This window comes from Haliotis cracherodii, unplaced genomic scaffold, assembly GCF_022045235.1.
Source record: "Haliotis cracherodii isolate W230 unplaced genomic scaffold, xgHalCrac1.p SCAF_12, whole genome shotgun sequence".
In the NCBI taxonomy this organism is placed as follows: domain Eukaryota; kingdom Metazoa; phylum Mollusca; class Gastropoda; order Lepetellida; family Haliotidae; genus Haliotis; species Haliotis cracherodii.
Window position 1 is genome coordinate 31,008,895 of NW_027266267.1, and position 26,016 is coordinate 31,034,910.

The following is a 26,016-nucleotide window of genomic DNA, read 5'->3' on the forward strand; positions in this document are numbered from 1 at the left end:
AACACTTGGAGGTCACTGATGTAGTAGACCTCTGTAACACTGGGAGGTCACTGATGTACAGTAGAACTCTGTAACACTGGGAGGTCACTGATGTACAATAGACCTCTGTAACACTGGGAGGTCACTGATGTACAGTAGACCTCTGTAACACTGGGAGGTCACTGATGTACAGTAGGTCACTGATGTAGTAGACCTCTGTAACACTGGGAGGTCACTGATGTAGTAGACCTCTATAACACTTGGAGGTCACTGATGTACAGTAGACCTCTATAACACTGGGAGGTCACTGATGTAGTAGACCTCTGTAACATTGGGAGGGGCCTGATGTAGTAGACCTCTATAACATTGGGAGGTCACTGATGTAGTAGACCTCTATAACATTGGGAGGGGCCTGATGTAGTAGACCTCTGTAACATTGGGAGGGGCCTGATGTAGTAGACCTCTGTAACACTGGGAGGTCACCAATGTAGTAGACCTCTGTAACATTGGGAGGGGCCTGATGTACAATAGACCTCTATAACACTTGGAGGTCACTGATGTAGTAGACCTCTGTAACACTGGGAGGTCACTGATGTACAGTAGACCTCTGTAACACTGGGAGGTCACTGATGTACAATAGACCTCTACAACACTTGGAGGTCACTGATGTAGTAGACCTCTGTAACACTGGGAGGTCACTGATGTACAGTAGACCTCTGTAACACTTGGAGGTCACTGATGTACAGTAGACCTCTGTAACACTGGGAGGTCACTGATGTACAGTAGACCTCTGTAACACTGGGAGGTCACTGATGTACAGTAGGTCACTGATGTAGTAGACCTCTGTAACACTGGGAGGTCACTGATGTACAGTAGACCTCTAGAACACTGGGAGGTCACTGATGTACAGTTGATCTCTATAACACTGGGAGGTCACTGATGTAGTAGACCTCTATAACACTTGGAGGTCACTGATGTACAGTAGACCTCTAGAACACTGGGAGGTCACTGATGTACAGTTGATCTCTATAACACTGGGAGGTCACTGATATAGTAGACCTCTATAACATTGGGAGGGGCCTGATGTAGTAGACCTCTATAACATTGGGAGGTCACTGATGTAGTAGACCTCTATAACATTGGGAGGGGCCTGATGTAGTAGATCTCTGTAACATTGGAAGGGGCCTGATGTAGTAGACCTCTGTAACACTGGGAGGTCACCAATGTAGTAGACCTCTGTAACATTGGGAGGGGCCTGATGTAGGAGACCTCTGTAACACTTGGAGGTCACTGATGTACAGTAGACCTCTGTAACACTGGGAGGTCACTGATGTAGTAGACCTCTTTAACAATGGGAGGTCACTGATGTAGTAGACCTCTGTAACACTTGGAGGTCACTGATGTAGTAGACCTCTAGAACACTGGGAGGTCACTGATGTAGTAGACCTCTTTAACAATGGGAGGTCACTGATGTAGTAGACCTCTAGAACACTGGGAGGTCACTGATGTAGTAGACCTCTAGAACATTGGGAGGGGCCTGATGTCTTTCCATCACTCCTACCACTGCACTGAGCTTCACAGCACATTACCGGGAGTTAGGATGTAGGTGCCATAAACACAAAATAGAGCCTCCCTGTGATAGGCTATCACTATGTACAGCTGACCTCTGGTATGTCACAGGAATCTGTTTAACAAAGACAAGCATATTTATGTTCCTAGAGGAATGAAGGTATTGAACTCATCTTTGTTCTCGAATACCCTTAGGAAGGGTTAACTAGTTTAGCTACAGTGATCCATAACTTGTGTAATGTGTAATCTTGGCATCCTACATCAGGTCTGTCTGTCACCCCTTCAGCTAGCACATTATCACAGCTGATATTACAGATCTGACCACATTCTCATCTGATCATAGACTCCAGGTCTACTTATCTTAAACAAATCTCATTCCCTACAATGCCAGCTAGTTGTTACATGTGACTGTTGTGGGTGTAAGTTCCCATGTTGCCAGCCTATCTGTACTGCAGGGTTGCTGGCTGAGGTGCAGAGATGTCCAGCCACCATTGATCACACACATCACTCCTACCTTGCCTGGCTCCAACACAACTTTTTGCTGTCACTCCTGATTAACACTGAAATCTGTTATATCCTCTGGTGTCAAGCTAATACCTTTGCCCATCACCTTCTACCTCAGTCAGGACACATCTCAGTAGCCGTCATCTCCTCCAACACAATCTGCTGCTGAATTCCCACTCATACACTACTTGTAGTATATAGCTCGTCTACATTTCAGGGCAACTGGTTTACTTGCACTAACAATTTAAGTGAGATCTCATACTGGCACAGAATGATTATATATAATACACAGAACAATTTTGTCTGAAGTAAACCACACAATGTATCTATACAGCTTTGAGTGTGAACTGAATTAACACCATCATGTGCAAACTCCCTCTCAGGCAGCCAGGAACATGACCCTTCTCATCAATGACCCCAGCACTATTGGACGACCACTTTCAAACATATACAGCACCACTAGTAGCTGTTCTAGGGTCAGCAGAGGACTCCAAGCTCAGTTGTCACGTATCGAGATAACATTGATGAATCCTATACAAGTACTACTGAGAACATGCAGTCCCATATAAGATAAGCACTAAACCACTACAAAATGTATATATTTTATTTCAGTTATGTCAAAATGGTTTATCATCCAAAACTGGCTGCCACAGGAGATATGGCTTAAATGAAATTGCATCACAATGCAGACCATTGTGACGTCTTTGGTAACCATGATGTCACAAACAAATAACATCACTAATAGCACTCTGTAGCCGTTTGCAGTACTTTTTACACTTAAGACTGCTTATTACTATCTACAAACTGAAAAAGTTGGAAGAATTATGTTGATGATAAATAAAATCTCAACCTCGTGTCTTTTGATATCAAATATATCAACACTCGTTGATAAAAGTGGAAAAACTCTGAGGCTTGCTCTCAGGTGAGATTCTCCATTTCTCACAACAACCTTCATTTTCATTTTCTGCTTTAATTTTTTTTCAATACAAGTTGATCAAGGTAAACCCAATTCTGGGCCAAAAAATCATATTGCAATATTAAATGAGAATAGCCAGGGTGATTTGGACAACATCAAACTGAGTCTAACTTTGCCTTGATTATTGTGTCGACAGACTGCTGACATGACTCCAAGTGTGGAAGTGATCTCACAATTACTCAAGGTTCCAACAATGTCTAACTTCATTATCTGAGCAGGAAAACTGACGAAAAGTGGGCGTTATCAAACGATATCTCCAAATTATTTTCCAGTTTATGCTGGATTAATTAAGTTATTTACATTGCCCTCTTCCTGTAGTGTGGAGTGTGTCTGTAACAGATGGTTGAGGGCAGGGAGTGCGGCCTGCAGCACCTGATACAGCTGCCAGGCAGGAGAGGGGCACAGAGGGGCTAGGCAGGAGAAGGATACAGAGGGGCCAGGCAGGAGATGGGCACAAAGGGGTACAGAGGGACACAGAGGGGTACACAAGGGCCAGGCAGGAGAGGGGTACAGAGGGGCCAGGCAGGAGAGGGGCACAGAGGGGTACAGAGGGGCCAGGCAGGAGAGGGGTACAGAGGGATACAGAGGGGCCAGGCAGGAGAGGGGTACAGAGGGGCCAGGCAGGAGAGGGGCACAGAGGGGTACAGAGGGGCTAGGCAGGAGAGGGGTACAGAGGGGCCAGGCAGGAGAGGGGCACAGAGGGGTACAGAGGGGCCAGGCAGGAGAGGGGTACAGAGGGGCCAGGCAGGAGAGGGGTACAGAGGGGCCAGGCAGGAGAGGGGCATAGAGGGGCCAGGCAGGAGAGGGGTACAGAGGGGCCAGGCAGGAGAGGGGCACAAAGGGGTACAGAGGGACACAGAGGGGTACACAAGGGCCAGGCAGGAGAGGGGTACAGAGGGGCCAGGCAGGAGAAGGGCACAGAGGGGTACAGAGGGGCCAGGCAGGAGAGGGGTACAGAGGGATACAGAGGGGCTAGGCAGGAGAGGGGTACAGAGGGGCCAGGCAGGAGAGGGGTACAGAGGGGTACAGATGGGCCAGGCAGGAGAGGGGTACAGAGGGGCCAGGCAGGAGAGGGGCATAGAGGGGCCAGGCAGGAGAGGGGTACAGAGGGGCCAGGCAGGAGAGAAGCACAGAGGGGTACACAAGGGCACAGAGGGGTACACAAGGGCCAGGCAGGAGCAGGGTACAGAGGGGCCAGGCAGGAGAGGGCCACAGAGGGGCCAGGCAGGGAGAGGGTACAGAGGGGTACAGAAGGGCACAGAGGGGTACACAAGGGCCAGGCAGGAGCGGGGTACAGAGGGGCCAGGCAGGAGAGGGGCATAGAGGGGCCAGGCAGGAGAGAAGCACAGAGGGGTACACAAGGGCACAGAGGGGTACACAAGGGCCAGGCAGGAGCGGGGTACAGAGGGGCCAGGCAGGAGAGGGGCACAGAGGGGCCAGGCAGGGAGAGGGTACAGAGGGGTACAGAAGGGCACAGAGGGGTACACAAGGGCCAGGCAGGAGCGGGGTACAGAGGGGCCAGGCAGGAGAGGGGCATAGAGGGGCCAGGCAGGAGAGAAGCACAGAGGGGTACACAAGGGCACAGAGGGGTACACAAGGGCCAGGCAGGAGCGGGGTACAGAGGGGCCAGGCAGGAGAGGGGTACAGAGGGGCCAGGCAGGAGAGGGGCACAGAGGGGTACAGAGGGGCCAGGCAGGAGAGGGGTGCAGAAGGGACAGGCAGGAGAGGGGTACAGAAGGGACAGGCAGGAGCTCCCACTCTGGATACAATATTGGCTACAGGTAGCCTAACTAGGCTGCTTTCTACAAAAACACATTCCATCAACAATTCACTTGGACTATGTACCTCATTACTCTGAAAACATCAACAGTAGGTGTATTCTGTTGTCATAAAGTGGTTCAACAATTTCTATTTTAGTTAACATAATACTGACGCTGTCAAAGTACTGTACTATTCGCAGGAATACGTATCTACCAGTTGCTTCAACAAGCCATCTGTTGTAACACTGTCTGTCTCTATCTAGTGTAGACTGACATCTAGTCTCTGAAATGAACATATTTTACAGGAAAAAAGCATTTGTTAAATTATGGTTATAAAGTATAATAAAGAGGAGCCCAGAAACTTTCTTCATTTCCTGATACTGCAGTAATCTAGACTTGCCAAATATTGGATATATTTGTTTTAGGATCTGTATGACAGACTACTATCCTTTGCTACATGGTACTAGTCAACTGTATATTACTGTGTTCTGTCTGCATTATATCTACAGTATATCAGTGTGTATAAGGCAAGTTTTTTGTGCCTAGAATTAGGGGGCTTTCAAGGTGGGGGTCGTCTTATACACAGGGTTGAAGAGTTTTGATGTTTTTTTTCCCACCAACACAAAGACATTACTGTGAGCATGTAACAGCGGAAATACCATGTCAGCAAATCCGTACTGAAGTACGCAAATTAGTCATGTAATTACACTGTCTGGTTATAAAAAGAGTTCATTGTATATGTGGCCTTCTGTTTGTAATATATTTTATTCAAAATTTCATTATCTTTTTACATGTTTCACATGTTTACATTCATTTTGGCGAAAAAAGTGTGTGAAGTGATCAGTACATCGCACAACTCATCATTATTTACAGCAACCAAGATCAGATTACTGCTATTGATGCCTTGAAACACACTTTAGTGTACAGAGAATGGATATAAACATCATAAATGCCATACATTGACTCGTTGAATTTTTTAAACCTTACCGGTCATTCAGACCAAGCCATCTACCATGATTTTCATATTGTTGGAGAACGATACTGTCCCTGATACTCAGCAATATATTTCTACTATGAGATGGCAATCTGTACTTAGTCAAGTTTGGACTTGACAATCCAGTGATTTACATCATGAGCATCAGTTTGCGTCTTGGTATACGATGACCTGTACCAATCATGTCAACTAGCCTGACCATCTCGTCCAACCCGTCTCCTCTTAAAAGCATAGTCACCTCTTATGGCAAGCTTGAGATACTGATAACCTATTCTCTCTCGGGATCTTCGTGGATCCGGTCTACATGACTGACAGCCATTGATCTTCTCAATGAAGAAGAGATGGAGACAAACAACCACACATGCCCAGATCATTGTATCAACATTCTTTAAAGTTATATATTATTGGTTAATTTTAAACCAAATCATCGAAAAACATGTGTACAGGTATGGCTGTTTGACCTTAGTTTACAAGATAATAGAGACGGTAATCTTAATCTCTGCATATAAAACAATGCCTAGCAGAACAGGAAATGCAATTTAATCGGTAAATCATCATGTCTAGTGATGTTTTAGCTCAAATTTCAAATTTGTATTGACCAATTTAATTGTTATGATCTATTCTTTACCCTGAATTCGCTGAAGGGATACATTGTAATTTTGTTTCTGTGGAAGACAAACCCGCATTTTTACAAAATGTTGGAATTGTGTATGCACTGGTGATGTGCTTCAGTCTTATTCCCTTTATAGACGGGGTATGGCGTGTACAGGGAGGGGTCGCCTTATAAGTGGGGTCGCTTTAAATAGAAGGTGATATACGGTATGTGTGATTCATGTCACAAATCTGATTCCTGCACTGATGTTACACAAAGTGATATGACATTTCAGTATTGATACTGGGGACAGAACTGATCCTGGTCCAGTTGCTTCTATTGCCTTCAAACTGCCACAGCTTGGGAACTGCGAAGATTGACAAGGAGGTGCCCGCCATCATTGTTCTTCAATCTCCCACAACAAGGTAGCACTATAATGAGCTGGCCCTGAACCTGGGAAGGCAGGAGATTTGTTACATGGAAATTGTGTGGCATGTTATTGATAAAGTAATCTCAGCAATAGAAGGCATAGTAAAGTATTCTGTGATTGTGCAAAGTAGCTGAATGATTTGGATATGGATAGCTGTAGAAGCTGACAATGTAATGAATTTGTGTTGGGAAGATCAGTGCAACAATCAATATAGAGTCTAGCTGGCACAGTCCAGCCCTAATACCATACCTGGTGTTAGAGGGAAAAGGTGGGGCAGTTCCTACTGATATCATATGCCATGTATAAACACATGCACTTTGCTGTTGAACATTGAATCTCTGATATCTACTTTATACCATACATGCTGGTACATGAATTCATAACTTATTATCAGGGCTCAGACAATCATGTAAGAACATTAAGGTTTAACTCACTCATACTCCAAAGAAAACTTAAAATTGTCTGAACACCCTGTACTACAGATGTATGAGGACACCCTGTTCTACAGATGTATGAAGACACCCTGTACTACAGATGTATGAGGACATCTTGTACTACAGCTGTATGAGGACACCCTGTACTACAGCTGTATGAAGACACCCTGTACTACAGATGTATGAAGACACCCTGTACTACAGCTGTATGAGGTCCTCCTGTACTACAGATGTATGAGGACACCCTGTACTACAGATGTGGACATCCTGTACTACAGATGTATGAGGACACCCTGTACTACAGCTGTGTGAGGACACCCTGTACTACAGATGTATGAAGACACCCTGTACTACAGATGTATGAAGACACCCTGTACTACAGATGTATGAAGACACCCTGTACTACAGCTGTATGAGGACATCCTGTACAACAGCTGTATGAGGACACCCTGCACTACAGATGTGGACATTCTGTACTACAGCTGTTTGATATCACCCTGTACTACAGATGAATGAGGACACCCTGTACTACAGATGTATGAGGACACCCTGTACTACAGATGTATGAACACACCCTGTACTACAGGTGTATGAAGACACACTGTACTACAGCTGTATGAAGACATCCAGTACTACAGCTGTATGAAGACACCCTGTACTACAGCTGTATGAGGACATCCTGTACTACAGCTGTATGAGGACACCCTGTACTACAGCTGTATGAGGACATCCTGTACTACAGATGTATGAGGACACCCTGTACTACAGATGTATGAGGACATTCTGTACTACAGATGTATGAACACATCCTGTACTACAGATTTATGAACACACCCTGTACTACAGATGTATGAAGACACCCTGTACTACAGATGTATGAGGACACCCTGTACTACAGATGTATGAAGACACCCTGTACTACAGATGTATGAAGACACCCTGTACTACAGCTGTATGAGGACATCCAGTACTACAGCTGTATGAGGACATCCTGTACTACAGCTGCATGAGGACACCCTGTACTACAGCTGTATGAAGACACCCTGTACTACAGCTTTATGAGGACATCCTGTACTACAGATGTATGAGGACACCCTGTACTACAGCTGTATGAGGACATCCTGTACTACAGATGTATGAAGACATCCTGTACTACAGCTGCATGAGGACACCCTGTACTTCAGGTAATGAAGACACCCTGTACTACAGATGTATGAAGACACCCTGTACTATAGATGTATGAGGACACCCTGTACTTCAGGTTATGAAGACACCCTGTACTACAGATGTATGAGGACACCCTGTACTTCAGGTTATGAAGACACCCTGTACTACAGATGTATGAGGACACCCTGAACTACAGCTGTATGAGGACATCCTGTACTACAGATGTTTGAAGACATCCTGTACTACAGCTGCATGAGGACACCCTGTACTTCAGGTAATGAAGACACCCTGTACTACAGATGTATGAAGACACCCTGTACTATAGATGTATGAGGACACCCTGTACTTCAGGTTATGAAGACACCCTGTACTACAGCTGCATGAGGACACCCTGTACTTCAGGTTATGAAGACACCCTGTACTACAGATGTATGAGGACACCCTGTACTATAGATGTATGAGGACACCCTGTACTACAGCTGTATGAAGACATCCAGTACTACAGCTGTATGAAGACACCCTGTACTACAGATGTATGAGGACACCCTGTACTATAGATGTATGAGGACACCCTGTGCTTGTAAGGCCAGGTTAGTGTGGTGACAGTGTTATCCAGTGTCTGGCCTGGTCAGGTACACCTGGGGCATCTCCTGCCATCACCCTTGACAGGAGGGCAGTATTAAGTGTCTAGTCTTGACATTCATCCCTCACAGATATTGGTTTAGGTCAACCTCTAGTCCCACTGGTCCCGGGCAGGACCAGAATTAACAGGCAGAGACCGGTGAAACAGTGAGTCTTGCCAAACAGCTAGACTAATGCTTAGTCTCTGAACATACATAATTTTGATAGAAACAAGCAACTACATGTATATTGAAAAGGACCTCAAGTGAGATTGGAGTTTCAGAACTTGTTGAAAATCTAGATTATTTAGAGATATAGCATTACAGTAAGGACTGGGTGGAAAGGAAAATAATATGGTTCAGGCACTGTGAGACAGACTACCTTACAGGCTGAGACTGGTAAAGCAGTTGACGCTGACATACGGTGAGCACCAGCACATCCCTCAATCCCATGTCACCAAGTTGTCTCACGGAGCATGTAACACTCCTCACTGCACTGTACAGATTCACATACATACCAGGGTTGGCTAAAAGTTCTAAGCCTTACTGTGAACGACCCATACCAAGTCGATGGTTTTCATTTATTTCTCCACATAGTCCTCTTCCAGGTTTACACACTTTTGCCAGCGATGCTGCAAGGCCTGGATGCCGGTCAAAAAGACATTTTCTTCAGCCACCCTAAAAAAGTCATTCACAGAGGAAATGACGTCATCATTACCAGGAAAATGGCGACCGGCTAGTTCCTTTTTCATTTTGTGAAAAAGGTGGAATTCTGATGGGGCCAAATCGGGTGAATAAGGGGGATGGTCAATGAGTTCGAAGCCACAATCATGGATCGCTGACATGGCAACCACTGATTTGTGAACAGGAGCATTGTCTTGGTGGAACAGGACTCCTTTAGTGAGCATTCCCCGTTGCTTAGCTTTAATAGCTTCACGCAACTGTCTCAGTAGGTCAGCATAATATCTTCCATTGATAGTCTGGCCTTTTTCAAGATAGTCAATCAGCAGAATTGGAATCCCAAAAGACCGAAGCCATCACCTTTCCAGCTGAAGGAACCGACTTGGCTTTTTGGGGGGCTGGTGATTCCAGCTGCTTTCATTTTTTACACTGAATTTTGGTTTCTGGTGGAAAGTGATGAATCTAGGACATCCATGGTTACAAATCAGGCCAAAAAATCATCGGGATCTGCTTCAAAATGGCATAAATTGTCACGTGATGTCAGGAATCTGACACGTTTCTGATCCGCTGTCAAGAGCTTTGGCACCCATCTTGCAGAAACTTTTGTCATTCCCAACTTGTTGATGATAATGTGCTCAACCCTCTCATGAGAGATGCCCACAACACTGGCAATATGTCGAGTGGTCAATCGTCGATCAGCCATCACCATGTCATGCACCTGGGTAATGTTTTCCAGGAATGGTTGCTGTTGAAGGCCTTCCTTGATGCAGATCATCATCAATGCTCTCTCTGCCACGCTTGAATTCCGCAGCCAACTTCTTTACAGTGGAAAAGGGAGGGGGCATCATCCCCTAAAGTGGAGACCATGTCAGCATGTATCTGTGTTGGAGTTAGCCCTTTCAGTTGCAGGTACCTGATGACTGCCCTATAGCCAGTTTTGTGCATTTCTGGTGATTCCAATGGGTAGGTTCACGAGATGGTCTGGTACAAAGACAATAATAACACTACAGTTGCAGTTCTTATGTCTATGATTCATTAAATGATTGTACTTGTTGGTGTACTTGTTGGTTTCATTCCGATTGAGATATCCCACTTAGGCTTAGAACTTTTCAGCCAGCCCTCGTATATGCAGTGACAGGCAGAGCTATTCCTATCTACACTTTCAACTAGGAGCTCACTGTAATAAGAAAGATGGACAGAATGCTAGGCCAAGGTGGTGTTGCTGAAGCTTATTCTTTCTTGCAAATTATCACATTATAGGACTCAGTGAGACCTTGGCTTTATGACACTTTTCTTGAAGATTCCTTCAACATCCGTAAACTGCCCTATATAGAAGATGAATACTTACTTACTCATTTGTAACAAATATCAAGCATTATGACGTTTGTACATTCCTTTGTAATGTTACACATATCCAACCATCCACAAACTAAATATGTTTCTGTTAAATCTTCAAATGTAAATTCTTTAAACATTAACACTTTATCAAACCATATTGGTGACTCAGTCTTCACCACACAAACTTCCTTACTCTGTACTTCTCATTGTGTAACAGGGCGGTGGGGTATCCTTGTGGTCAAAGTGTTGGCTCATCACGCCGAAGACTCGGGTTCAATTCCCTACATGAGTAAAATGTGTGAAGCCCATTTCTGGTACCCCCAATAATATTGCTGGAATATTGCTAAAAGTGGCACAAAGCCATCCTCACTCACTCAATCAATCAATCACTTAATGTGTCACCTGGGCCCATGGCTGCCAAGTACCCACTGACATGTTTTGAATGAGGGAATGAAACTTCCTATTGTTGTAGAAATCTTCTATCATGTGGTGACATAGTGTCTGTTCAGATCATGTCTGACCAATCAGCAGTTTCAAATATATTGGATAATCCACACAAAAACAGTATTTAACATAACATTACATTTCACTCACATGCCCAAGACCTTCATGTTCAACAATTGCTATGTTTCCTGTAGTACACGTCACAAACTTGATCTTTATCTAAAACTCCTTCATACACAAGAGACTAAGGGTAAAAACATGTTTACTTGACAACTACTTCCAGAAGCCTGTCGGAGGGCTCCCACACCTGGGACTGCTGATTGTGTAATATCTTCAATCAGGTCCACATATTTAAGGCATGAGACACCTGTCCCACCTCATCTGTTCAGTAATGGTTAAGTGGCCTAATCAGAGATATAATAGTACCTGCATGACAAGTCTGCAAGGAAAACAAATGTCTGTCAATCAGATGAAATCCGCAAACCCTTCGGCTATACTGTCTTACTTAATCTTTTTCTGTGCTGCTAATTTCATGTGTGAATTATTGATGCAGATCAATGTGGTGTAAACATCTCACTTACCTCACAGACTATATCTTGCCTTGTTGAGTTACAATCACTTCCACTGCAGTTCTGAAACAAGCGGAAATTATGTGAACAACGTGCTTTGGGCACTCATGGGATCGGGAAGCTGGATAGCCCCAGAATATACTGGTATTGACTTTCTCTAAACTTAGACGCAGGATGGAGTAACACTGAAATTATCAACATTCAATTATGGAAAAAACAGTGAATTATTTCTCTACCTGTTTGAAGTATTTAAACAATAACTTCTTAGCTGTGAGGAATTATGGATTATCTTCGATCTCGTCATGTAAATCACAAAGTTCTGATTCCTTATGGGGGCAGGGGCCATAATTAGTAACTTAACGAAATAGTCAGGACAAAATAACTGTATTTTGAAAATATTGAATGAATGGATGTCAACTGCGTCAGCCGTCTTGCTTGTATCCAGGACTGTAGCAGATCTTGATAGTGTGAGCACTGATCACTGCCTTTAGGATGTGATGACACACCAGAGCAGCCAGCCATACTTCCAAGGCATTCATTCCTCTATTTCACTTATTGGTTTCATGAAACACATATTGCCCACAGAAAAACCTATCACTGCTGGAATCCTCATTAAGTGTTTACAAACAAATTGAATACCTGCTTTAATGAGAATTTACAATTTCATCACAAATTATTATTTATTATGATATTGATCATTGAACTTACTGATTTGTGTAAAAAAAATGTGAACACAAGAACTGATCAGGAAACTATCTGCTCATTGCAGCAGCTCAAAGAGAAACATCATGCTGTGATTGGGCTACAACAGGTCTGGTAGAGACACTGCTCTCAGCTGTGATAGGGCTACAACAGGACTTGTTGAGACACTGCTCTCAGCTGTGATAGGGCTACAACAGGACTGGTTGAGACACTGCTCTTAGCTGTGATAGGGCTACAACAGGACTTGTAGAGACACTGCTCTCAGCTGTGATAGGGCTACAACAGGACTGGTTGAGACACTGCTCTTGGCTGTGATAGGGCTAAAACAGGACTGGTAGAGACACTGCTCTCAGCTGTGATAGGTCTACAACAGGACTGGTTGAGACACTGCTCTTAGCTGTGATAGGGCTACAACAGGACTTGTAGAGACACTGCTCTCAGCTGTGATAGGGCTACAACAGGACTGGTTGAGACACTGCTCTTGGCTGTGATAGGGCTAAAACAGGACTGGTAGAGACACTGCTCTCAGCTGTGATAGGTCTACAACAGGACTTGTAGAGACACTGCTCTTGGCTGTGATAGGGCTACAACAGGACTTGTAGTGACACTGCTCTTGGCTGTGATAGGGCTACAACAGGACTGATTGAGACACTGCTCTCAGCTGTGAATGGGCTACAACAGGACTGGTAGAGACACTGCTCTCAGCTGTGATAGGGCTACAACAGGACTGGTAGAGACACTGCTCTTAGCTGTGATAGGGCTACAACAGGACTGGTTGAGACACTGCTCTTGGCTGTGATAGGGCTACAACAGGACTGGTAGAGACACTGCTTTCAGCTGTGATAGGGCTACAACAGGACTTGTAGTGACACTGCTCTTGGCTGTGATAGGGCTACAACAGGACTGGTTGAGACACTGCTCTTGGCTGTGATAGGGCTACAACAGGACTGGTAGAGACACTGCTTTCAGCTGTGATTGGGCTACAACAGGACTTGTAGTGACACTGCTCTTGGCTGTGATAGGGCTACAACAGTACTGGTTGAGACACTACACTTGGCTAAGATTGGGCTACAACAGGACTGGTTGAGACACTGCTCTTGGCTAAGATTGGGCTACAACAGGACTGGTTGAGACACTGCTCTTGGCTGTGATAGGGCTACAACAGGACTGGTTGAGACACTACACTTGGCTAAGATTGGGCTACAACAGGACTGGTTGAGACACTGCTCTTGGCTAAGATTGGGCTACAACAGGACTGGTTGAGACACTGCTCTTGGCTAAGATTGGGCTACAACGAGACTGGTAGAGACACTGCTCTTGGCTGTGATTGGGCTACAACAGGACTGGTTGAGACACTGCACTTGGCTAAGATTGGGCTACAACAGGACTGGTTGAGACACTACACTTGGCTAAGATTGGGCTACAACAGGACTGGTTGAGACACTACACTTGGCTAAGATTGGGCTACAACAGGACTGGTTGAGACACTGCTCTTGGCTGTGATTGGGCTACAACAGGACTGGTAGAGACACTGCTCTTGGCTATGATTGGGCTACAGCAGGACTGGTAGAGACACTGCTCTCAGCTGTGATAGGGCTAAAACAGGACTTGTAGAGACACTGCTCTTGGCTATGATTGGGCTATAACAGGACTTGTAGAGACACAGCTCTTGGCTGTGACTGGGTGGAAACAAGACTTGTAGAGACACTGCTCTCGGCTGTGATTGGGCTACAACAGGACTTGTTTGAGACACTGCTCTCAGCTGTGATTGATCCATAACATGACTGGTAGAGAAACTGCTCTCGGCTGTGATGGGGCTGAGATTGGTCAGTGTAGAGAATAGCTAATGTCTGCTCCTTATACAGGATGATATATTCCACACTTTGAACATTGTGGTAAAACTTTCAACAAGCAGTATATATTAATTCATAATGGAATTTTGAATTGCTTGAAAATGGAAACCTGCTTGTGTGAGGCAGAAGTCCGATGCAGTATCCAACTTTGCTACAAAGGATTGAAATAAACGACCCACAGTTAGATGGACAGGACTTATTTACCATGCCTCCAGAGTTTGTCATAAACACTTCTTACAATATCAAAAAATCTTCAAAGACATTTTTTCATGAAAATGAAATACACCTGGAACGAAATGGACAACCAAAAGTGATACCACGTCGTTAACAGGTTTCATGAGACAACTGGCCTCAAACAATGATACATTTGTCTGCTAATTGTTATATCATGCATTAATCAAATCTGGACTGGAGCAGACAGCCCATCATGCCAGGATGTTTAGGATAGCATATGTGTCAGAGTTAGTGCATTCTCCATCATTTTATAACACTGACACAAGTACCTGGGATATAGCAATGACACCAATACCTTGTATACAACACTGACACCAGTACCTGGGATACAACATTAACACCAATACTTTGTATACAACACTGACACCAGTACCTGGGAAAAAACACTGACACCAATACCTTGTATACAACACTAACACCAGTACCTGGGATATAACACTGACACCAATACCTTGTATACAACACTAACACCAGTACCTGGGATAAAATATTGACACATATACCTTGTATACAACACTGACACCAGTACCTTGTATACAACACTGACACCAGTACCTGGGATAAAACACTGACACCAATACCTTGTATACAACACTGACACCAGTACCTTGTATACAACACTGACACCAATACCTTGTATACAACACTGACACCAGTACCTTTTATACAACACTGACACCAGTACCTGGGATACAATATTGACACATATACCTTGTATACAACACTGACACCAGTACCTTGTATACAACACTGACACCAGTACCTGGGATAAAACACTGACACCAATACCTTGTATACAACACTGACACCAGTACCTTGTATACAACACTGACACCAATACCTTGTATACAACACTGACACCAGTACCTTTTATACAACACTGACACCAGTACCTGAGGAAAAAACACTGACACCAATACCTTGTATACAACACTAACACCAGTACCTGGGATATAACACTGAAACCAATACCTTGTATACAACACTAACACCAGTACCTGGGATACAATATTGACACATATACCTTGTATACAACACTGACACCAGTACCTTGTATACAACACTGACACCAGTACCTGGGATAAAACACTGACACCAATACCTTGTATACAACACTGACACCAGTACCTTGTATACAACACTGACACCAATACCTTGTATACAACACTGACACCAGTACCTTTTATACAACACTGACACCAGTACCTGGGATACAATATTGACACATATACCTTGTATACAACACTGACACCAGTACCTTGTATACAACACTGACACCAGTACCTGGGATAAAACACTGACACCAATACCTTGTATACAACACTGACACCAGTACCTTGTATACAACACTGACACCAATACCTTGTATACAACACTGACACCAGTACCTTTTATACAACACTGACACCAGTACCTGAGGAAAAAACACTGACACCAATACCTTGTATACAACACTAACACCAGTACCTGGGATATAACACTGAAACCAATACCTTGTATACAACACTAACACCAGTACCTGGGATACAATATTGACACATATACCTTGAATACAACACTGACACCAGTACCTGGGATAAAACATTAACACCAATACCTTGTATACAACACTGACACCAGTACCTTGTATACAACACTGACACCAATACCTTGCATACAACACTGACACCAGTACCTTGTATACAACACTGACACCAATACCTTGCATACAACACTGACACCAGTACCTTGTATACAACACTGACACCAGTACCTGGGATAAAACACAGTAACCACTTCATAGAAAGATTTTCACATACATAGAGGACTCAAGTACAGACATCAAAGTGACCAATTTCCATCCCTATTAAAGCAGTTTGAAATCTCTTCAAGAGAAATGAACATAAGCATTTAATAAGTTGAGGGGATGTACTTGGCATGGTTTAACGATGGTATATTTGTGGTTCAAAACACTTGCGTACAAAGAGTCTGTCATGTTTCCTCATTTATCTTTGTGTGGTCAATTAGTCAGTCCCTCAGCTTCCACGGATCAGTCTACTGATGTTGCACACTGTACTTGATATGGAGTAGGACAGTCCCCCCCACACACACACACCCCTATGATTGTAGGGAGACATATGCCCTCCACCACCATGGTTCCTCCCCCTTTCTTCCACCAGGGATATAAACGTGTACAACACAAGATGTGTGAATTACTGAAAACATTGAGAGCACTTACTTCATGGCTAAGTTATTTCTAATGCATTTCCCGTCCATCATAAAAAGGTCAGATGAGGTCTCGATTGCCACAACAGCTGTTTTGTGAAATTTCCACTGGCCTGCTTCCATGTCATTACCGGAATGTGATTAGGGTGAGGGACTATCAAACAATTATCCACAGAGATAGGACGGCCAATAACAGAATGTTGTACCATGGCTGTAACAAACATTTACTCTCAGTTTTCTCTTCAGTCTTGTACTCTTTTTTCTTGTATCCATGCACATGAAGTGGCATATGGACAGCAGATTTGTCCATCTGCAGGTCAACCTTATCCTTTCAGAACTGGTCTTCCACATTACCTATTGCCTCACCTCGACATCACTCCTTGCCTCACCTCGACATCACTCCATGCCTCACCTAGACATCACTCCGTGCCTCACCTGTACATCACTCCTTGCCTCACCTCGACATCACTCCGTGCCTCACCTAGACATCACTCCTTGCCTCACCTGTACATCACTCCTTGCCTCACCTGTACATCACTCCTTGCCTCACCTAGACATCACTCCTTGCCTCACCTGTACATCACTCCTTGCATCACTTGTACATCACTCTTTGCCTCACTTCGACATCACTCCTTGCCTCACCTAGACATCACTCCTTGCCTCACCTGTACATCACTCCTTGCCTCACCTGTACATCACTCCTTGCCTCACCTGTACATCACTCCTTGCCTCACCTGTACATCACTCCTTGCCTCACCTGTACATCACTCCTTGCCTCACCTGTACATCACTCCTTGCCTCACCTGTACATCACTCCTTGCTTCACCTGTACATCACTCCTTGCCTCACCTGTACATCACTCCTTGCCTCACCTGTACATCACTCCTTGCCTCACCTAGACATCACTCCTTGCCTCACCTGTACATCACTCCTTGCCTCACCTGTACATCACTCCTTGCCTCACCTGTACATCACTCCTTGCCTCACCTGTACATCACTCCTTGCCTCACCTGTACATCACTCCTTGCCTCACCTGTACATCACTCCTTGCCTCACCTGTACATCACTCCTTGCCTCACCTGTACATCACTCCTTGCCTCACCTGTACATCACTCCTTGCCTCACCTGTACATCACTCCTTGCCTCACCTGTACATCACTCCTTGCCTCACCTAGACATCACTCCTTGCCTCACCTGTACATCACTCCTTGCCTCACCTGTACATCACTCCTTGCCTCACCTGTACATCACTCCTTGCCTCACCTGTACATCACTCCTTGCCTCACCTGTACATCACTCCTTGCTTCACCTGTACATCACTCCTTGCCTCACCTGTACATCACTCCTTGCCTCACCTGTACATCACTCCTTGCCTCACCTAGACATCACTCCTTGCCTCACCTGTACATCACTCCTTGCCTCACCTGTACATCACTCCTTGCCTCACCTGTACATCACTCCTTGCCTCACCTAGACATCACTCCTTGCCTCACCTGTACATCACTCCTTGCCTCACCTGTACATCACTCCTTGCCTCACCTGTACATCACTCCTTGCCTCACCTGTACATCACTCCTTGCCTCACCTGTACATCACTCCTTGCCTCACCTAGACATCACTCCTTGCCTCACCTGTACATCACTCCTTGCCTCACCTGTACATCACTCCTTGCCTCACCTAGACATCACTCCTTGCCTCACCTGTACATCACTCCTTGCATCACTTGTACATCACTCCTTGCCTCACCTGTACATCACTCCTTGCCTCACCTAGACATCACTCCTTGCCAATTATTTGGCATACACCCCTTTGGCATACACTTTAATGCTTCGGAACACAAAACAAGAAGGGTATTGTACCTCAATGTCTTCTGTCATGTTCATTAAAACATTGCCAGTGAAACCTTATCCAAAAACAGCAAGCATGCACGGGCAAATCAGTATTTTCTAACACAAACAACACAGCAAAGTTTTCTTTCTAAACAAAAAGATGTAAAAAACCCAAGTTTAACAAATGGTTAAATTCCCACAGTGTCGGGTGTATGAGATGATATCTTGTGATATCTGCAGACAGGCTGTGCAGTTTACATGTAAATCATACATATTTCATGCACATCACTGTGGTCATGTATCTCTATATCTGGTGCATATTCGGAACACAGGGAAACAATTTGTGTATAGTTTCTTTTCTGTTTTGTAACCAGAATTGTGCACCTGAAGATTGATGCATACATTTATTTTACCTTACACATGAATGTTGCATTCTGATTGGCTATTTTTAAAGTACCCCATTAACACATGAGATACATTTCCCTGCTCAAATTGCTGAACTGTTGGCATTACATTGCTGTCTCTCAGAGAACATAAACTAACAAAGTCCATCACCTTATGTCCCCAAGACTAGTGGACATATAATATAAATCAACTATACTACTTTGTGTTACATACTGCCAGCTGGACAGCTCACATGTACCTATAACCACGTTGTGCTAGCAGAGCTTTCACCTCAAGCAGATAGAGTACCCACTATACCATCCGATTGGTGCCAGCAGAGCTTTCACCTCAAGCAGATAGAGTACCCACTATACCACCCAATGGGCGCAAGCAGAGCTTTCACCTCAAGCAGAGATAGTACCCACTATACCACCCAATGGGTGCCAGCAGAGCTTTCACCTCAAGCAGATAGAGTACCCACTGTACCACCCAATGGGTGCCAGCAGAGCTTTCACCTCAAGCAGATAGAGTACCCACTGTACCACCCAATGGGTGCCAGCAGAGCTTTCACCTCAAGCAGATAGAGTACCCACTATACCACCCAATGGGTGCCAGCAGAGCTTTCACCTCAAGCAGATAGAGTACCCACTATACCACCCAATGGGTGCCAGCAGAGCTTTCACCTCAAGCAGATAGAGTACCCACTATACCACCCAATGGGTGCCAGCAGAGCTTTCACCTCAAGCAGATAGAGTACCCACTATACCACCCAATGGGTGCCAGCAGAGCTTTCACCTCAAGTAGATAGAGTACACATTCATTATACCTGCTTCAAATGAAACAGCTACTGGTACAAGTGTGTTTGAGATTAGACAATTTCCTGGTAAGAATCCTGATATTGTACATGAGTCTGATGCTGTGCAGCACATACAGTGAGCAACATGACAGCCATGCAGTCTTCCATCACACGCTTGATCCTACACACAACCCCATGTCTACAACAACTAATGTTGGTTCTCCAGCAATCTGTATATGATACCCCACAGATGGAAGAATGATGAGGAGAACTCATGTGTCAGTTGGTGTAACACACACAGCAGATGGGGAACCCCCCCACTCATGGACATGTTCACTGACCCAGGAAGCAATCTCTGATAATACCATGACTTGTCTGTGGAATAACCAACATGCCGCACCGCTAATGAAACAGAAATTTTTTTCATCTTGTTTTCTGCAAATGGACTATGTCCAATGATCCATTGAGTGTGTTGTGTTACACGATGTGACCTCACCCCTCTATTGTCTCCCTTGAGCAGCAACCCAGCCAGGAGGCGGTTCCACCCGGAAGACAAGACAAGGCCATGATGGAAACACTAATGCAGCCTTTACACAGGTCTGCTACAGCAAACATTGGGCTAATAAGCAGCAAGACAGGACCATGTGATTGTCCCTATCAGCCCCTCAGGACAACAGTTAATGCTGTCTTTAACTGTGTGATAGCATTCACTCTAGGTCATAGGGGCTAAATTAATCATGTGTTGGATATAGTTCTGGACAATTTAATTAGCATGGGTTAAGGTGGCCCGTGGCCAGGCTCCTGGAAAAGAGTTGAAATCACAACATACAGAGGAAAACAACCAGTACTGTCAGCAAAGCTCAAAACATCATTCACATGACTCACTCACACTGACCACATGACATCACATGACTCACTCACACTGACCACATGACATCACATGACTCACTCACACTGACCACATGACATCACATGACTCACTCACACTGACCACATGACATCACATGACTCACTCACACTGACCACATGACATCACATGACTCACTCACACTGACCACATGACATCACACGACTCACTCACACTGACCACATGACATCACATGACTCACTCACTCACACTGACCACATGACATCACATGACTCACTCACACTGACCACATGACATCACACGACTCACTCACACTGACCACATGACACACTCACACTGACCACATGACATCACATGACTCACTCACACTGACCACATGACATCACACGACTCACTCACACTGACCACATGACTCTCTCACACTGACCACATGACATCACATGACTCACTCACACTGACCACATGACTCACTCACACTGACCACATGACATCACATGACTCACTCACACTGACCACATGACATCACATGACTCACTCACACTGACCACATGACATCACATGACTCACTCACACTGACCACATGACATCACATGCCTCACTCACACTAACCACATGACATCACATGACTCACTCACACTGACCACATGACATCACACGACTCACTCACACTGACCACATGACATCACATGACTCACTCACTCACACTGACCACATGACATCACACGACTCACTCACACTGACCACATGACATCACATGACTCACTCACACTGACCACATGACATCACATGACTCACTCACACTGACCACATGATATCACATGACTCTCTCACACTGACCACATGACATCACATGACTCACTCACACTGACCACATGACATCACATGACTCACTCACACTGACCACATGACATCACATGCCTCACTCACACTGACCACATGACATCACATGACTCACTCACACTGACCACATGACATCACATGACTCACTCACACTGACCACATGATATCACATGACTCACTCACACTGACCACATGACATCACATGACTCACTCACACTGACCACATGACATCACATGACTCACTCACACTGACCACATGACATCACATGACTCACACTGACCACATGATATCACATGACTCACACTGACCACATGACATCACATGACTCACTCACCACATGACATCACATGACTCACTCACACTGACCACATGACATCACATGACTCAATCATACTGACCACATGACATCACATGACTCACTCACACTGACCACATGACATCACATGACTCACTCACACTGACCACATGACATCACATGACTCACTCACACTGACCACATGACATCACATGACTCACTCACACTGACCACATGACACACTCACCACATGACATCACATGACTCACTCACACTGACCACATGACATCACATGACTCAATCATACTGACCACATGACATCACATGACTCACTCACACTGACCACATGATATCACATGACTCTCTCACACTGACCACATGACATCACATGACTCACTCACACTGACCACATGACTCACTCACACTGACCACATGATATCACATGACACACTCACCACATGACATCACATGACACACTCACCACATGACATCACATGACTCACACTGACCACATGACTCACTCACACTGACCACATCACTCACTCACACTGACCACATGACATCACACGACTCAAACTGACCACATGACATCACACGACTCACACTGACCACATGACATCACATGACTCACTCACACTGACCACATGACATCAAACGACTCACATTGACCACATGACATCACACGAATCACACTGACCACATGACATCACATGACTCACTCACACTAACCACATGACATCACATGACTCACTCACACTGACCATATGACATCACACGACTCACTCACACTGACCACATGATATCACATGACTCACTCACCACATGACATCACATGCCTCACTCACACTGACCACATGACATCATATGACTCACTCACACTGACCACATGACATCACATGACTCACTCACACTGACCACATTGACATCACACGAATCACTCACACTGACCACATGACATCACATGACTCACTCACACTGACCACATGACATCACATGACACACTCACACTGACCACATGACATCACATGACTCACTCACACTGACCACATGACATCACATGACACACTCACACTGACCACATGACATCACATGACTCACTCACACTGACCACATGATATCACATGACACACTCACCACATGACATCACATGCCTCATTCACACTGACCACATGACATCAAATGACTCACTCACACTGACCACATGACATCACATGACTCACTCACACTGACCACATGACATCACATGACTCACTCACACTGACCACATGACATCACATGATTCAATCATACTGACCACATGACATCACATGACTCACTCACACTGACCACATGACATCACATGACTCACTCACACTGACCACATGACATCACATGATTCAATCATACTGACCACATGACATCACATGACTCACTCACACTGACCACATGACATCACATGACTCACTCACACTAACCACATGACATCACATGACTCACTCACACTGACCACATGACATCACACGACTCACTCACACTGACCACATGATATCACATGACTCACTCACCACATGACATCACATGCCTCACTCACACTGACCACATGACATCATATGACTCACTCACACTGACCACATGACATCACATGACTCACTCACACTGACCACATTGACATCACACGAATCACTCACACTGACCACATGACATCACATGACTCACTCACACTGACCACATGACATCACATGACACACTCACACTGACCACATGACATCACATGACTCAATCATACTGACCACATGACATCACATGACTCACTCACACTGACCACATGACATCACATGACTCACACTGACCACATGACATCACATGACTCACTCACACTGACCACATGACATCACATGACTCACTCACACTGACCACATGACATCACACGACTCACTCACACTAACCACATGACATCACATGACTCACTCACACTGACCACATGACATCACATGACTCACTCACACTAACCACATGACATCACATGACTCACTCACACTGACCACATGACATCACATGACTCACACTGACCACATGACATCACATGACTCACTCACACTGACCACATGACATCACATGACTCACTCACACTGACCACATGATATCACATGACTCACTCACCACATGACATCACATACCTCACTCACACTGACCACATGACATCACATGACTCACTCACACTGACCACATGATATCACATGACTCACTCACCACATGACATCACATGACTCACTCACACTGACCACATGACATCACACGACTCACTCACACTGACCACATGATATCACATGACTCACTCACCACATGACATCACATGCCTCACTCACACTGACCACATGACATCATATGACTCACTCACACTGACCACATGACATCACATGACTCACTCACACTGACCACATTGACATCACACGAATCACTCACACTGACCACATGACATCACATGACTCACTCACATTGACCACATGACATCACACGACTCACACTGACCACATGACATCACATGACTCACTCACACTGACCACATGACATCACATGACACACTCACACTGACCACATGACATCACATGACTCACTCACACTGACCACATGACTCACTCACACTGACCACATGATATCACATGACACACTCACCACATGACATCACATGCCTCACTCACACTGACCACATGACATCAAATGACTCACTCACACTGACCACATGACATCACATGACTCACTCACACTGACCACATGACACACTCACCACATGACATCACATGCCTCACTCACACTGACCACATGACATCACATGACTCACTCACACTGACCACATGACATCACATGCCTCACTCACACTGACCACATGACATCACATGACTCACTCACACTGACCACATGACATCACATGACTCACACTGACCACATGATATCACATGACTCACACTGACCACATGACATCAAATGACTCACTCACACTGACCACATGACATCACATGACTCACACTGACCACAGCACATAACAATTCATTGTTACAATGAAATTACATCACAATGCTTCACAGAAAATTGTCACAACAATGGTGACCATGATGTCACAATCAATGACATCACTAACCTCTCTGATTGAAGCTGGTTAGTTGTACTTTTTACACTCAATACTTTAATAAAATGAAATCGAGAAACTACTTTTCACATCACTGCCTTCCATTATGGATTGGTCAACAAACGTCGTAACCTTGACCTTTGTCTCAGTTAGTGAATAGACAGTGATGAAACTATTTGTTTTTTGTCTATTCCTCTTGAAATGTCTGTTAACAAGACCTGAAAGTCATTCAGTCACAGACAATGTAAAAATGTTAATGGTTCTAACATAGATGAATACAAGCAGACACGTGTGTTAAGGAAATCTGTCCCTCAACCAGCATGTGTTTCTGGTTGACTCCCCCTCAATTCCTGGAAGCTAAGTCCTTCTCCAATACACAATCACACCGACACTTGATGAAGCCATGACCACGACCACATCGGGCTTCTTCATCTGAATCTGGTGTAACCCTGATTCAATCAAATAGAAATGTATTAACATGACTTGCCATAAGAAATGTGATTAAGTTATTTGTCATAAGTAGAAACTCCCCCCAGTAATTGCATAACAGCCATATTTGTCCATCAGTGTGTCCCTGGTTCAGCCAGCTAGGTCAGCCAGGACCACTTACTCCCTGGGTTGACAAGGCCCAGTGAAGTGAACCTGGCCAACCAATAACCCCACACTAATACACAGCCCACAATCAAATTATACCCTTGTATCAACCTGCACATTTTACCATAGAGGAGCCTGCTTGTGGGATCCAACACATACTTCATTGTGTTCTGTGGAAAAAAGCTGTATGTCCATCCCTGGGACATAACGCCCTTGTTGTCCCAGCACACATCATAATGATGAACCTTACCATCT

General features: G+C 44.8%; 2 protein-coding genes across 4 annotated transcripts in view; one reads left to right on the forward strand and one right to left on the reverse strand.

Moving 5' to 3' along the window:
• The window catches only part of LOC139458353 (kin of IRRE-like protein 1), a 230,737-nt gene that overhangs the window by 131,098 nt on the left and 73,623 nt on the right, over positions 1–26,016 (reverse strand). For all 3 annotated transcript variants that reach the window (XM_071239751.1, XM_071239747.1, XM_071239748.1), the window contains one exon: positions 12,070–12,120. The gene's annotated coding sequence lies outside the window, so the exon portion shown is untranslated. The remainder of the gene's footprint in view (positions 1–12,069; positions 12,121–26,016) is intronic.
• Positions 3,476–4,351, forward strand: LOC139457281 (uncharacterized). Its single transcript, XM_071238689.1, has one exon. It carries the CDS (start codon positions 3,476–3,478, stop codon positions 4,349–4,351), a length of 876 nt encoding a protein of 291 aa, XP_071094790.1.

What these genes read in the sequence shown, in the direction of transcription:
- LOC139457281 (XM_071238689.1), top strand. Translation starts at nt 3,476, where the DNA reads ATGGGCACAAAGGGGTACAGAGGGACACAGAGGGGTACACAAGGGCCA.